Below are 15,731 nucleotides of genomic sequence, written 5' to 3' on the forward strand. Positions count from 1 at the left end.
CTGCCGTGGTGGCTGGTGGCCATATTGAAAATCGCAGCGCACCCATTTTCGAAAGGCACCTTCCTCTACCCAACCCCAACACACACTGAATGAATGAATGAATGATCGTTTTAAGGCCATTTTCCCCACTAGAGCGGGGGTTAGCCTTGCGAGCCCCATGACAATCATGGTTCCCTGTTTGAGGCAATGTTTTATGGCCGGATGCCCTTCCTGACGCCAACCCTTAGTCGCCTCTTACGATGCGCAGGGATACGGTGTACCTATTCTAAATCGGGGTACACACCATGATCATTCATCCCAGCAAGCTGGTACTCAATTTGCCGACCTCGGAAGGATGACAGGCTGAGTCAACCCCCCTGGCGTTAATTCAGCGATCGACCGGGATTCAAACCCAGGATCCTATGATCCCAAGCTAGCACCCTAACCGCTAAGCCAACAACCCCAACACACACTGCAAAAATGAATTTAATCGGACAAGCCATTCTGCTCGAAATTGACGGAAACCAATTTCAAGATGGCTGCCATGGTGGCCATATTGAAAATCGCAGCGCGCCCATGAACCTTCCTCGACGCAACCCCAACACACACTGCAAAATGGATTTAATCGGACAAGCCGTTCTGCTCGAAATTGACGGAAACCAAAATCAAGATGGCTGCCGTGGCGGCCATATTGAAAATCGCAGCGCGCCCATTTTCGAAAGGCACCTTCCTCTACTCAACCCCAACACACACTGCAAACATGGATTTAATCGGACAAGCTGTTCTGCTCAAAATTGACGGAAACCAAATTCAAGATGGCTACCGTGGTGGCCATATTGAAAATCGCAGCGTGCCCATTTTCGAAAGGCACCTTCCTCTAATCAACCCCAACACACACTGCAAAAATGGATTTAATCGGACAAGCCGTTCTTCTTGAAATTGGCGGAAACCAAAATTTGACGGACGCCCGGACGACGCCCGTGCCGACAATACCCCTTAGCCCAATTTGGGCTGAGGGGTGAAACGCCAAACCTTTGATGATCTGTATTACTCAGACTTGAAGACCGAGGAAAAATAAATTATGCAAGTGTTGCTATTTTCCTTCGGTGCACTTTAAATTTTAGTCTAGACATTTGGTACCAAATGGCTTTGAGATATTACCAAGAAGTATAACTTAAACTTTAATGACCTGAGATAATTTCAAATCAATCTGATGTTCAGAACAATTGAAAAAAACAAGCAGTCTGCAGTTTGGAGGTTCCCAACTTCCCCCTCTCCTCTCTTACCCAGACACGTTTTACCCAGCCACCTGTAAATTATACCAAGTGGTGTCCCTTTAATGATGCTTTGTTTATTGTAAGCAATAAACCATGTTCATCAATAACATATTGTTGCGAATATGGAATTTGGCCTCCATATCCGCTTGTAAATATTCCCCTATTTTCTCCAATACTCCCCAACTTTCCCCAATCCCCCATTCCCTAGTCCCATTGCATGTAAATAACAATCAGTAGAGCCGACCTTCCCCTTATTCCCCCATTAAATGTCGTGCCCAGGTCCACCGCACCACACGTAGACAACTTTCGGACATCTTCCTAGTTATTCTTAATCTATGTCAGTTAAGGCCTCGTTTCCATTAATTATGACTCTTCGTTGCACCAGAATGTGATTATATGGCATCAGTAGTGAGTTTAGGACCTTTCCCATACCTCCTCCCATCTTCTTCCCCAAACAACAACAATAACAACAACTACAACAACAACTACAACAACAATTACAACTACAACTACGACTACAACAACAGAGGGGCGGGGAGTGTGCGTCCTCACACCGGCTCGGTTACCCGCCATGACCATGCGCTCCACGGCGTTACCCCGAAGGGGCTGGCTGTCAGCTCCTCGTCAGGGGCGGAGCCAGTAACCCCCCCACGCACCCAATGAGAAGCAACGTGCCGATTCCATCTGGGGCGGAGCTAACGAGCCGAGGGCGTGTCACTCCCCGCCGGATATACGCGGCCCCGCGCCGGATGTGACGTCAGATGCGCCTCAGCTTGGAGAAAGAACGTCGCCTTCCGAGCGCTGTGACCTCCCTGCATCTCTGGACCGGACCGAGTCGATTCTGCCTTGAGCCAAGAGTGCACCTTGAGCCATCGATACCCGCTGTCCTTTTCATCAACCCCCGTGTGAGTCAGCCTTTTGTCCCGTTTATCTGTCGTCTGTTGGGGTTAATATAAGAGTGTGTCTAAGTGCTTGTCTTTCTATGCTGTCCCTCTTGTAGTTGTAATCTAACCTTCCGCCTTAATATAACCTCCTCCGGAGGTCTTGAGAACTGAACCCCTGGTGTCGTATTGTGTTATTGTAATCCAGCCGGGTGTCTTCTTTTTCTTATTGAGCCAGCATCGCGCGACTAGTCAACGTTCGGGCACAATCGGGTAACTTGTGCAGACGTGGTCATACCATAAAACCGCTCGGTAAATAACATCCAAGCCACGTCTGTAACAATTGGTGTCGAGGAGTGGAATTCGAACCCGGGACTAAATTTATTAGGCCCAAATTTGTAACAGTTAGAATCGATTTGGAGCGCGTTTCCCGCGCGAAATTATAACGGCCGAAATTTGAATTTGTTTTACGAAAATAAAAAATAAAAACCGAATTTTGAAAGTCGCGCTATGGCGGATCAAGACAGCTGGGGTCCGGTAGAGGAGAGAGAGGTAGGGTCGATCCAGGACCAAAATGAGGGACAGGAGGAGAGCGAAGCAGTGAGGGCGGCAGGTTCGCAAAATAGCGCCGTCACGCACGAAGAAGCGGGCGCGCAAAATGGCGCCTCGCTCATCACCGCGCCAGCGACCGTGGCAGCGCCCCCGGTGGATTTGAACTTGTTTTTTATGCAAATGAAGGCCCTTATGGACAAGAATAATGAAGAAATGGAAAGCAGAATAATGATGGGAATGAGGGCTGATAGGGAACAAATGGGGAACCGGATGGATGCTCAGAGTGAGCAAATGAGGGTTAATAGTGAGCGATTAGAGGGCCAAATGGGGGTAATGGGAAACCAAATGGGGGTAATGAGGGACGAAGCGAGGGGTACCAGTGAGGGGTTAGACAATAATTTTGAGGAGTTAGACAAGAAATTTGGGAAGTTAGACAATAATTTTGAGGAGTTAGACAAGAAATTTGGGAAGTTAGACAATAATTTTGAGGGGTTAGACAACGGGATAAAAGAGGTGAAACATGGGTTAACGGGGGTAGAAAATAGAATGGCTGCCCAGGAGAATCAGATAGAGGGAGTGAAAAATGGGTTAGAGGGGTTAGAAAACAGTATGGAAGGCAAATTGAGGGACATGAGGGACCAAGCGGAAAGGGAAGTTAAACAAATGGAGCAGCAGATAGAGGGGGTCAGAATGGGGGTAGAAACCAAACTGGATGCTCACAGGGAGGAAATGGAGCAGATGAGGGTGGCATCTGGGCAGGAGATGCAAGTGATGGGAGAGGAGATCAGAAGAGGAGTGAGTGAGGAGGTCGGAGGAGTGCGCGAGGAGGTGAGGCACTGTAAGGAGCGCATGGAGAAAGAGGTGAGAAAGGGGACTGTAAAGTTACAAGGGGGCATAGAGGTCCTGACGCAGGAGGTGGAACAGCTGACGGAGGGACAAAAAGGACTAACGGAGCAGGTTCAAAGGAACACTGCGGTATTAGGAGGGTTGAAAGCGACACAAAACGACATAAAAAACGACTTAATAGCGACGAAGAGGGAATGTCAGATGGTACGTGAGGGACTGACAACGAGGTTGGACGAGGTGATAGAGGTAATGGAGACGAAGGACCGGCAGGTGAGGACGCACATGGAAACGGTCAAGGTAGCCTTGGAGGACGAGCTTGAGGAGACGTACCGGGGAATAAAAGAGGTGAGGCACAAATTAGAAGAAGTGGAAGAAGGGATGAGCGAAATTAAGAAGCGACGGAGAGGGGATAAGAAAGAAATAAAAGAGGGGATAAAAGAATTGGTCCAAAGTCTGTGTTTGGATCGTGATGATGTGCTCATTAACCGGATGAGGGATTCGCAGGTGATGGAGGAGAAGCGAAGAGGAAGAGGACCCGGTGTAAGTGGTGACCAATATGGTCGTGCGTATGATGCGCCAGGGGATTTAATAAGCTTGGGGGTCGAGATAGACCCGGGTGTTCGTGAGAGGCCGTTGGTGAAGTGTGCGACAGGTCTGGTGTGCGAAAAAGGAGGTGTGCAAGAAAGTCCGACTCTGGGGTGTGTGAGGAAAAAGTGCGTGCCAAGGAGTGAGTGTGCTGGCGAGAGTGAGTCGGTCGTAGCGCGTGTGCGAGGGAGCACATGGAAGCGTGGTGTGGTGAGTGTTGCAGAGGGTGTGACGGGAGAGTGTGCGCAAGAGTGTGCACGAGAAAGGTGTGTGACGGACAGGTGCATGAGGAAAGAGTGCGCTGTCAGAAGTAAGGAAGAGTGTCCACCTGTGGTGAGTGTTACAGAGGGTGTAACGGGAGAGTGTGCGCGAGAAAGGTGTGTGACGGACAGGTGCACGAGGAAAGAGTGCGCTGTCAAGAGTAAGGGTGAGTGCGCTGTCAAGAATGGAGGTGAGAGTAGTGAGAGTGACATGGAGCGTGAGTTAGTTGTGACAGGTGAGAGAGGATGTACACCTGGGATGGAAGGATGCACACCTGGAATGGTAGAGCGTGAGTGGGAATGCACGCTGGAGTTGGTGGTGAGGCACGTGGTTGGGTGTGTGAATGAGGGCACACCTGTGATTGTCACAGAGGAGGTGACTGAGGAGGGGGCGCGAAGAGGTGTATTGGTGAGGTGTGCGAGCAACGAATGTGTGCCAAAGTGTTCGGTGGTCAGGTGTGTGACCAAGGCTGTGAGTGGAATGGGTGTACCTGGGTGTGTAAGGAACGGTACGAGGAGCATGGGCACAGCTGGATGTGTGAGCAAGGAACGGGCTGCGGGGTGTAAGCATGCAGGTGAAGCATCGACATTAAACGGGTTAGAGGTTAGGACGACTTATAGCCGAATCGGGCCCTCGGTGCGTGCTGGGCCTCGCTTTGAACGGCCGCGTCCGTGCTCCACTAGGCGGAGCTGGCAGCCCGATAGGAAGGGTCGTTATGGCGACCACGTTTTGTTGAGACGTGCCGGCAGGTCGAGATCGGGACATTGGATGGCTCCACGCCGAGGTGATGCGTGGGATCTCGGCCCGGGTAAGCCCCCGTCCCTGCACCGAGTGCCGGACGCATCCAGCCGCTGGCACAAAACAACCAGCATCCATTGCTTGGCTTCACGAAGCCGGGCTTTGGACAGGGAGTGGCGCACCGAGAGGTATTAGTGAGTCGACTGGGTGATGAGGTTAGTGTTTTGGACCCAAAATTAGAGAAAAACAAAATTTGATGATTGGCAAGGGATTGGTAGTAGTGATTGGCAGATGATGGGCAGTGATTGGCAAATTTTTAATTTGTTGAAATTTGATGTGCAAAATTGGTAGTGAGAGACCCCCGATGTGGTGGGATGGCAAATCCACCATCCCTCACAGGGGGGGGGCAAAGGAGCAATAGTTTATGGGGTGTATGGCAGTGAAAACTAGCCCGGGTGGGTTAGGATATTGTGTGTAGGGATCTAGAGAAGATGACCTTAGGTAACGTTAAGGTTAGTTAGTGACTGATACCTGTAGTGGGGACGCAGGTAGATTAGTGTGGATGATAATGACGTGGGAGCGCAATAGTTTAAAGGGACGACTGGGAAGCGCAAGTTTCAGAAGGGAGTAGTTAGCTGAGATGATGCCGTGTGTGTGAAGGTTGAACAGGTGTGATTGCACAGGTGTGCAACTGGACAGGTGTGTGGAGCAGTGTATGAGTAGTGAGTGTGTGGATCAGCGCGAATGCGCTTGGGGAGAGAAGGGTGCAGGTGGCACCAGGTGTGAGAGCACAGGTGTGCAGGTACAGGTGTGTGGAGAGAGTTGGAGTGAGTGGTACGGAGTGGTGTGCATGGTGCGAAGGTGTGGATGGGGGAAGAGTGGACCCCTTTCACGAATACCCGGGGCGGGTAGTGTAAGTGTTAGGTAGAGGGTGCAGGTAAATTGTGGTTGGATATTGGCATTTGTGGTGCGGTTGCAGAATGGTGTTGTGAATGGGTGCATTAGTGTTGTGGAAATGGCTGGGCGTGTAGCCTGTTAGTGTGTGTAGTTGGTTGGGCACTCCACCACTGTGAGGATGTCGGCCAGGTGAGGCCGCAGGTGGGCTCTGGGAGCCGGTAGTTGTGAGTGGGTGCCTGAGGATCCCGGGTGTGGATCGGGCAGCCCAGTGCCAGAGAGGGCACGGAGTGGGGAGAGAGCCAGAGGGCCTTCCCCTGGTAGTTAGGTTAGGGTAAGGAGCAGGTAAGCTCGGAGGCAACTGCAGTGGTGGAGGTGTGCAGGTGGGTAGACCCACTGGGAGAGGTACACGTCGCAGCCCAGAAATTGTACGAGGGCACCGGGAGATGAATCGGGGGAGTGAGACCCCAAATTGAAGAGCACCACAGTCTGGCCAATGGGAATTGGTTTTTAGAACCCATAGTGTAAGAGGGCCAATGGTTTGGCCGGAGAAAGACCCCGGGTAGTGTAAAGTTGTTAAAGTCATTTAGGCGATAGTTAGGATTGATGAACCTGTCGCACCATACGCAGCCACTTACCCGTGATGATGATGACTCCACACCTGTGTTTTCTTTGTTTTGTGCAGGAAATGAGATTGCTGTGAGGATTTGTGAGACGCATCACGACGTGGATGAGACATTGGGGTGATTCCATCTCTCCCTCCCTAGGAGGGACTGATGATGAATTGGTAATGGCAAATTTTGATGTTGAGTTGAAAATGGCAAATTTTGATGAGAGTTGAAAATGGCAAATTTGATTGGTTAGGAGGGAGAGAAGACGAATTTGGTTTATGGGAGGAACGGGGAAGACAGTAGGGATGTTTGTTGATTTGTAAAGTAGATGTTTATGGGTAGTGTTGTGTTGTGTGGATACAGTAAGGGGTAAGGGAGGGGCCATGTAGGTTACCTGGTGGGGGGGGGGCGTACGATAGGAACGTACCTGTCTCACCTGGTTCCCATGTGCCCCCAGTGTGCATCACCTTACATTGCGTGCACTTTTGCGCCCTTACCACCTTACTCACTTGTCTGCTTCTTTTGTCTCCCACCTCCGAGGATCTGGCTTTGGGGTAGAGAGAGAGGAGAGAGAGGTGCTGGCTGCGCAGTTGTGGGCCTGCACTTTCGCTGTTTGCTGCCGGGATCGATACACCATATGGACCGCAATGTTTGTGGCCACCCACAATGGACCGCAGTTCGTTTGCGGCCAAGCACCACCCGGGGATGGACCTATGGGTCAACGTGGCACCTATGCCATACAGGTGAACCACTTTTAGTTAACACCAAGTGCACCACAAGAAGAGCAAGAGACACCTGCAGGGTTAGGGGTTGTCGAATTTATTTTTATTCCAATGAACAATGGTGACTGCACCGATTGGTGGTGGGGTGGTGCTTTTGATGCTGGGAAAGGGTGCTCTGCACGTTATTAAAGGCCGTCGGCCACAGAGCACTCGTGGGTTGGTGTATCGATGTTGGCAAGCGCGCTCTCTCTCTATGCATAACATCTGCATGTGTCCCTCCAAAAACAGGTCCTGGATCGTAGTGTAAATAGCAGCGTAGTCTTGTAAATAATGCTCCCTACCGGCTGTATGTTTAGTTTGAGAATTCTTTCCGGATTCGGTTATCCTGTGGGTGTGTTTCTGTGAGGAGAAGGGTGCAACGTCGCAGGGGGACATATTTACTCATTTGTGAATATCTGTAAAACTGTCGCACTCAGGGTAGAGTTAATAGTAGAGGGAACTACATTGCGTGCCACACTAAAGTAGGTAAAAATTTATCGGGTCGGGACGCCCCGAGGGTAGAGAAGGGTGCAATGTTGCAAATATGGAATTTGGCCTCCATATCCGCTTGTAAATATTCCCCTATTTTCTCCAATACTCCCCAACTTTCCCCAATCCCCCATTCCCTAGTCCCATTGCATGTAAATAACAATCAGTAGAGCCGACCTTCCCCTTATTCCCCCATTAAATGTCGTGCCCAGGTCCACCGCACCACACGTAGACAACTTTCGGACATCTTCCTAGTTATTCTTAATCTATGTCAGTTAAGGCCTCGTTTCCATTAATTATGACTCTTCGTTGCACCAGAATGTGATTATATGGCATCAGTAGTGAGTTTAGGACCTTTCCCATACCTCCTCCCATCTTCTTCCCCAAACAACAACAATAACAACAACTACAACAACAACTACAACAACAATTACAACTACAACTACGACTACAACAACAGAGGGGCGGGGAGTGTGCGTCCTCACACCGGCTCGGTTACCCGCCATGACCATGCGCTCCACGGCGTTACCCCGAAGGGGCTGGCTGTCAGCTCCTCGTCAGGGGCGGAGCCAGTAACCCCCCCACGCACCCAATGAGAAGCAACGTGCCGATTCCATCTGGGGCGGAGCTAACGAGCCGAGGGCGTGTCACTCCCCGCCGGATATACGCGGCCCCGCGCCGGATGTGACGTCAGATGCGCCTCAGCTTGGAGAAAGAACGTCGCCTTCCGAGCGCTGTGACCTCCCTGCATCTCTGGACCGGACCGAGTCGATTCTGCCTTGAGCCAAGAGTGCACCTTGAGCCATCGATACCCGCTGTCCTTTTCATCAACCCCCGTGTGAGTCAGCCTTTTGTCCCGTTTATCTGTCGTCTGTTGGGGTTAATATAAGAGTGTGTCTAAGTGCTTGTCTTTCTATGCTGTCCCTCTTGTAGTTGTAATCTAACCTTCCGCCTTAATATAACCTCCTCCGGAGGTCTTGAGAACTGAACCCCTGGTGTCGTATTGTGTTATTGTAATCCAGCCGGGTGTCTTCTTTTTCTTATTGAGCCAGCATCGTGCGACTAGTCAACGTTCGGGCACAATCGGGTAACTTGTGCAGACGTGGTCATACCATAAAACCGCTCGGTAAATAACATCCAAGCCACGTCTGTAACAATATTTTTGTTAATTTAATAAAAATACCAGTAACACTGATTTTGAGTATAGTGTACCTGGAATCTGTAAAGGTTTTTCAGGGTCCAAAGGGTCAATAATGAAGTCCATTTTTGAAGGAAGCCCTAGTTGTCCAGCCTCATTCCAACCCCAGGAATATACGTCACCAGCACCTGAAAAAAACCACTGTGTGCTTATCATTAAACACTTCAATGTACTAAAATGACCAAGGAAATAAATTTGCATGTTAACACCAGTGAAGCTGTCAGTAAGGAAATCCCATAAATCACCAATTGGAAAGTACGAATTCTGATGACCAACACACTTTAATATTGGTACCGACAGAAACAAATAATTGACCTCCAGGAGAGAGCAAACCTATAATCCCCTCCAGGTAGGGCACTAATTACCTGAATTTGAGTTTTGAGAGTTATAACAACTGAGCACTTATCTCATTATAATAGAGCAAATGTATATGTATATTTGTGACCAAAACTTCTTCAAATATATATAAAACGAAAAACACGGTCCGTGAAGCCGTGAGGCATTGAAGCCATATAAGTACTAATTACCTTTATATCGTGTACCCCTCCCTCCTCCCCCAGCTCTCCCTCTTCCACAGATCTACCGATGTCCCTGTTCTCTTCTGTTGTTGTGCTTGTGTGCTTTCCTCTCTCCCCCTCTTGTCTCCTACCCCCTTCATTGCATGTTTTATGTGTCTGTGCATGTTTTCATGTTCAATGTGTTGGCTCTTACACGAGCCTAGATTCTGTACAAGAAAAAAAAATTTTTTACCTGCATTTTAGAACAATGCACACACCTGTAAAGCAACTTCCAACTGGCCTGTTCACTCATTCAGCAGGATACAAATAACAAACAAAGAAACTTACAGCTAAGGGCCAATGAATGCCAGCCACCTGCTGCAACTTCCAAGATGGGTAGACCGTGCAGAGCCTCCACAAGCCGAGCTTGTTTTTCCTCTTCCAAGCCACCATGGCCCAACTGTCCATGCCTGCATATGAAGCAAAAAAAACAATGCAAAGCTAATTATGCTCTACGAATTGGAAAGAACTTTAAGAAAAGAAAACTGCCTGATTGCAGGGTCTTGTGGTCTGCATAATTTTACAGAAATGAGACTGCTCAGTAGTTACGTTATGAAGCATTTAAATTGTGTTCCAAGGCTGCGAGATATACATGGATCTATTAGGGTGGTCCTTATTTGCATGCAAAATTCTAAGTTGAACACTGTAAAGCTGTAATCCCCTAATTTTTATGATGATGTCCAGCAAATTTCGTACACAGAGGTTTTTAAAGGGCAAAAAGCACCTCCTTATGCAGAAGATGCTGTCAGACGTTAAGGTCATTCATTGCAAGGAGCAGAAGTGATATGAGCAGCACTAGTGAACCACTGAACCATGCCATAAGGAAGACTCGAACATCAAACATGTCGGATGTCACAGAGTCCGCTTTCCTCACGAGCAATGAGCGTAAACCATCTCCTAAACATCCAGATCTTGAGGGCATATAATGCCTTGGCAATCCATCTTGCACGATACTCTTTGGTTTATATGATACAGAAACTCAAACTTTTGTGCACACCATCAATACACTTCAATGTGAGCTCCATTTGTCGCATGCAGGACATCAAGGCGGTTCTTGCCATGTTCAGCTCAGCATGTTTGTGTCCACCAGTGTACATGCAGCTGTGATCCGAGAACGAAGATCCTGCAGGTTTGCCACCTTGGTGTTGCAGACAACATCTTTGACAAACCCCCACAGAAAAAAAAAAAATCAAGGGAGGTTATATCTGGTGATCGTGGAGGCCATGCGGTTGTACACCTCGGCCAATCCAGTGACCTGGAAATTGTTCATTCAGGACGGCTCGAACGACTCAGGCCCAATGAGGGGGAGCGCTGTCCTGTTGAAAAATGATGTCGGGTTGCAGTCTCCAATCTGTGGGAAAGCGATTCCTTCCAACATGTTCATGTAAATTGGTGAGATTACTGTATCCTCCGCAAAGAAAAACAGACCCACCAAGCGGTCATGGAGAAGAACACACCACACATTGACCTTTGTTTGGTATGTCGTGTATGTGTTCAATGACCATGTGGAGGTTTTCTGAGCCCGAGATCCTCACATTGTGCCAGTTGACTTTTCCCGATACATGAAAGCAAGCTTCGTCTGTGAACATGATCTTTTTCAGATAATATTCGCCCTCCTCTATGTGACTGAAAGCCTGGTGTTGGCTTAGCGGTTAGGGTGCCGGATTGGGATCCTAGGATCTTGGGTTCTAATTCCGGTCGATCGCTGAATTAACGCCAGGGGGGTTGACTCAGCCTGTCATCCTTCCGAGGTCGGCAAATTGAGTACCAGTTCACTGGTAATTCCCTGCGTGTCGCAAGAGGCGACTAACAGGGTTGGCGGCAGGAAGGGCATCCGGCCATAAAATATTGCTTCATAAAGGGAGCCACTGTGTCCAAAAAAGGCCAACACCTGCTCTGTGGGGAAAAATGGCCTCTAAAGGTGGTTCTTTTTCTTTTCTCCTCTACGTGACTGAGCATTTCCAAGGAAAACGCCTTGCATTTGGGTCATCATTTGGTTTGAGTTCCTGCAGAATCTGCACCTTATAGACATAAAGCTTCAGTGTTTAATGCAAAATCCTTTGTACAGCAGTGGTTGGTAGTCCCAGTTCTCTGGATACGCTTAAAAAGATACTCTCAAAGAAAACTACGAGTACATGCAAGTGGGATTATCTATGGTAATGGGGTATATTTGTGTTACATGGAGGACAAAAAATGAAGTTGATGAGCAGATTCTCATTTTTACATATTTCATTCTTTAGAGTGCACACTATCCAAAACTATAAAGATAAGGATAACTTTTTGTTTATCATAAATTATGTCGGCAGAGATAGCTCACGCTTCAGGCATGGTAACGCTACGAACGGGGACAGACAAAAGGCACAAGAATAGCAATAAAAAATACAGAGATAGCACCTCTTTGAGTTTGACATGTCTCAGTGTGTCATTTCAGTATGATTAAACTCCATGTGTTGAAAATACATACTTTTCCTGGGGGTGAAATACCAAAAGTTTTGTCAGTGACAAATATTCTGAACTTATTGTCCCACATTAATTTTTTTTTTTTTAACCAAATACTCATTGAACACCTTTAAAATACATCATAATACAGCTTTGCAATCCATCAGTCATGGATACCTTAAATTTATCAAAATCTAGAGACTTTCTGTTGAACTGGATCTGCATAAACCTACCTGCCATAATATTGAACATATGGTAACGTTGGCAACGGGGACAGACTTTCTTTACTAATACCATCTGACTGATGTTACCATACACATTTTATGTATCTTTAATGAAAAGACTGTCAAAGAAAGCAAAACCACATGTTTTTAATGAAATACAAAATCAAACTTTTCCCTTTATATATGTTGTTTTGTAAATTATAGTAATGTTGGTAACGGGGACAGACATTCCCATCAAAACCCAATTAATTGATTTCTTCATGGAACTTGTGTCTTGTTTTTTTTATTACTTAAACCACTGAAAAAGCGAAGTAAGAAATGTTATACATAGCTGCATATCATACTTTGCTAATAAACTCTTCTTTCTTATCACATTGGTAATGTTGGTAACAAGGACAGACACTTCTGACCAAACATGGGAGAAAGTGCTCCTTTTTTCATCCTTGTGTCTTGAACATACGTCTTGTACGTCTCTGACAGGGAGCGATGAAGGACGTGCTTTGGAGTATTGTTTGCATTGACAGACTTTTTGTTGGGCATTATGGTTGAAATGTCTGGCCTTTCAAAGAAGTTCGCTATGTGTTGTGTGGTAGTAGTGTCTGTGGCATCACACCTCCTATTCCTCATCTCTGGGTTTACAGACTTTCTTCTTCGCAGATTATGATACTTCAGGATTGTCTTGTATGAAAGGCTCATTGTGCGTGATAAGTGTGCCTTCATTCCATGTTGCTTGTCGAGGCCAGAGGAAAGCTGCCAGAGGAAATACTGCCGCCTTTTACCCTTCATTGACATGCATGTACGACGAACTCCTTCCAAGACCTTTTCATTTTTCTGCTGAAGTCTTATTCCTCGTGATTTCAGAGCTGCTGCTTTCCTGGGGCTGGCGCTTGATATTAACACCTCCACCATGTCCACGTACTTTGATGTGCTTGCTGGCATTTTTGACCTTAGCTGGTAAGCAGCTTGCCGCCTTGCACCTGGAGAATATCGGTAATGCGCTGCATCTGATGTGCCTGCAACATCTTCGACATCTTCAGGTTGTGTTGCTGTTTTCTCTTCATACCACATGTCCTCTCTTTTCTGTCTCTTCTTTGCATTGTCCTTCTCCCTTATTCTCCTCTTCTTCTGTACACTCAGCTTGGCCCGCTGTTCGCGTTTCCTCATATTCCAGTAATCCCTTTTCTGCCTCTTCTTTGCCTCTCCTGCACGTCTACATGGCTGAGTCTGAGAGGCTGCAGTAATGACTGATGCTGCTTCCTTTTTTCTCTGTCTAAGTCTCTGCATGCGAAGCCTTGCCATTTCATTGTTACTCTGTCTTTGTTGTTCCGTTTGATTTTTTCTGTAGAGCTGTGTGCGCGTAGTTTCAACCAGTCTGTGGAGACGATATTCTTCTGGTCTATTCTTCAGTCGTTGACGATAAGTCCGCATCTCTTGTGCTCTGTCTTTAACTGGTGCATTTGTTATATCACCTAATGGGTGCTTCTGTATCGCTCGATTAAATGACCTCAGTCGAATTTGCAGTGCCATCACTCTGGTGAAAAAAAAAGAAGCAATAAACAAAATTGTACACATTTTACAAGTTGTCTTTGTTTTTATTTTCATTTCATGTAATTTCTTTCCACGTGATTTGTTTTTTATCTTGATTTCATTCTTCTTTTTTTTTAGAGAGATCTGTCATCACAAAAAGTATTTTTAAGTGACCAATGAGACATATACATGTATCCATAATGTTGCTTTCGGCTGCAAAATAAATAAGGTCACATTTCAATGTATGGAACTGCAGTGAACATAAATTTTCATTTCTGGAATAACTAACGCATACACGTAATGCATGATTATTAATAATAATAAACCTAAGGTATCCTACATCGTAGCTGAAGAAAAGGTGTAGAGGAATAGGATGATTCTACTGATGATTTACTGTCAAAGCAGAAGTATAAACTTTTGATGTGACAAACAATTTGCACTTAATGCCCGATTTTGAAACTTAAAATGCACATCCGATGTAAAAATCATCCCCATCATTTACATTGCTAATGAAACCGATTTATCGCATTATTTCAAAGATGTCCCACCCCCCCCCCCCCCCCAGCCCCACCACTCATTACCGTAATCATTGCATGGTACACATATTATCCGCTATTGACTGATGCAGCAAGTCACGTCTGCTATTTCAACCAACAATAGAAACTTCATTCACGTTCGCAACAAAGACAAACTCCGCTCGGCTGTCCCCGTTCGAACGTACACACACACAACACACATCGTTTCTGTCCACATGGCGTTCTATCGAGAAATGCACCGACACTCGGGTACAAAATCGTTACTAAAATAGGTCACAAAATGCAATTATACGTACCTTTCTCAATATGTTGGTGTGTATAAACCAAATACCTTTAAAATCTTGCCGCCAACGAAGAACAGAATACTCGTTCGTATCTGATGTTGCGTTCGTAACTTCGAGGACCGATCACGCGTTTGACGGCGTAACTTAAAACCAAAAAAAATTGTGTGACAATGACGTCCTTTTAGACATACCCGGAAGTCAAGACCGATCCGATCACGCAAGAAGAAGAAGATTTTCCCGCACAGGAACTTGAAACGGCCAATTTTCATTTTGTTACGAACGTAGAAAAATCGGGGACAGAATGCAATTCTACATTTTGCGATCGTTTTGTTCGCAAACGATCATCTCTTCACGCAAAAAACATCTACAGCATAATGAAGCTGGTGTTCTACACAATTGTAAGAACTTGAAAATATGAATTAAAATTAACAACAAATCAGTGAAAACCTATCTTTCACGTTCGTAATTTCGGGGACAGACGCCATAACGAACGTGCACTACATTTTTGAAAATTGAGAAAAAATATTAAACGACTTCAAAAAAAACAAAAAACGCGATAAGTTTACTTAATTATGTTGTAATTATTATTATAGAGATAAGGGAAAGAACTTGACCTCATATATGTGATTCTAATCACGTTTTATTTTGATATATGTTGGCGTGTCACGTTTTCACTCTTTTGTAGGAGGGTGGACATGGAACTTCATTTGAAATAAAAATCCAACGAAGTATTTTATTTGCACCAAACTATATCTGGTATCTCTCCAGGGTGTGCCACATCTGAATTTAATATTTTGTACGACAAAAAATCATTGTGCTTTCGTCAGTTCAGTTAACAATAGAGGCATGCCACAAATGTCCCAATACCGTAGATAAGCCTAAGTACAGTAATGTACTCAGTGGCTCATATTATCCAGCAGGAAAACCTTGGCAACCTCACCTCAAGGTACCCTGACTTAGTACGTGTCCGAATGTAAAGGAAGTTGCCGTTAGACTAACCACAACCACACCTTTTCTTTCCCCCACCAACACTTACGTAGCGTTTCCAAATGAATGTAATACATGTAGGACAATATCAAAATTAACAGTGTT

At 46.3% G+C, this 15,731-nt stretch overlaps 1 protein-coding gene across 8 annotated transcripts in view; it reads right to left on the reverse strand.

Annotated features, from left to right (window-relative positions):
- RCCD1 (RCC1 domain containing 1) overlaps window positions 1–15,731 on the reverse strand; it is a 41,324-nt gene that overhangs the window by 17,201 nt on the left and 8,392 nt on the right. For 4 of the 8 annotated variants that reach the window (XM_068110310.2, XM_068110308.2, XM_078774366.1 and 1 more), the window contains exons 4-5: window positions 9,918–10,039; window positions 9,087–9,200 (exon numbers count right to left, since the gene is read on the reverse strand). In XM_068110310.2, coding sequence (XP_067966411.2) covers window positions 9,087–9,200; window positions 9,918–10,039 — 236 coding nt within the window. Of the gene's footprint in view, window positions 1–9,086; window positions 9,214–9,917; window positions 10,040–15,731 lie in introns of all 8 variants that reach the window. The other 4 variants (XM_068110309.2, XM_068110307.2, XM_078774365.1 and 1 more) reach the window with 1 other exon arrangement.

This window comes from Myxine glutinosa, chromosome 3 (assembly GCF_964187855.1).
Source record: "Myxine glutinosa chromosome 3, kmMyxGlut1.1, whole genome shotgun sequence".
In the NCBI taxonomy this organism is placed as follows: Eukaryota; Metazoa; Chordata; class Myxini; order Myxiniformes; family Myxinidae; genus Myxine; species Myxine glutinosa.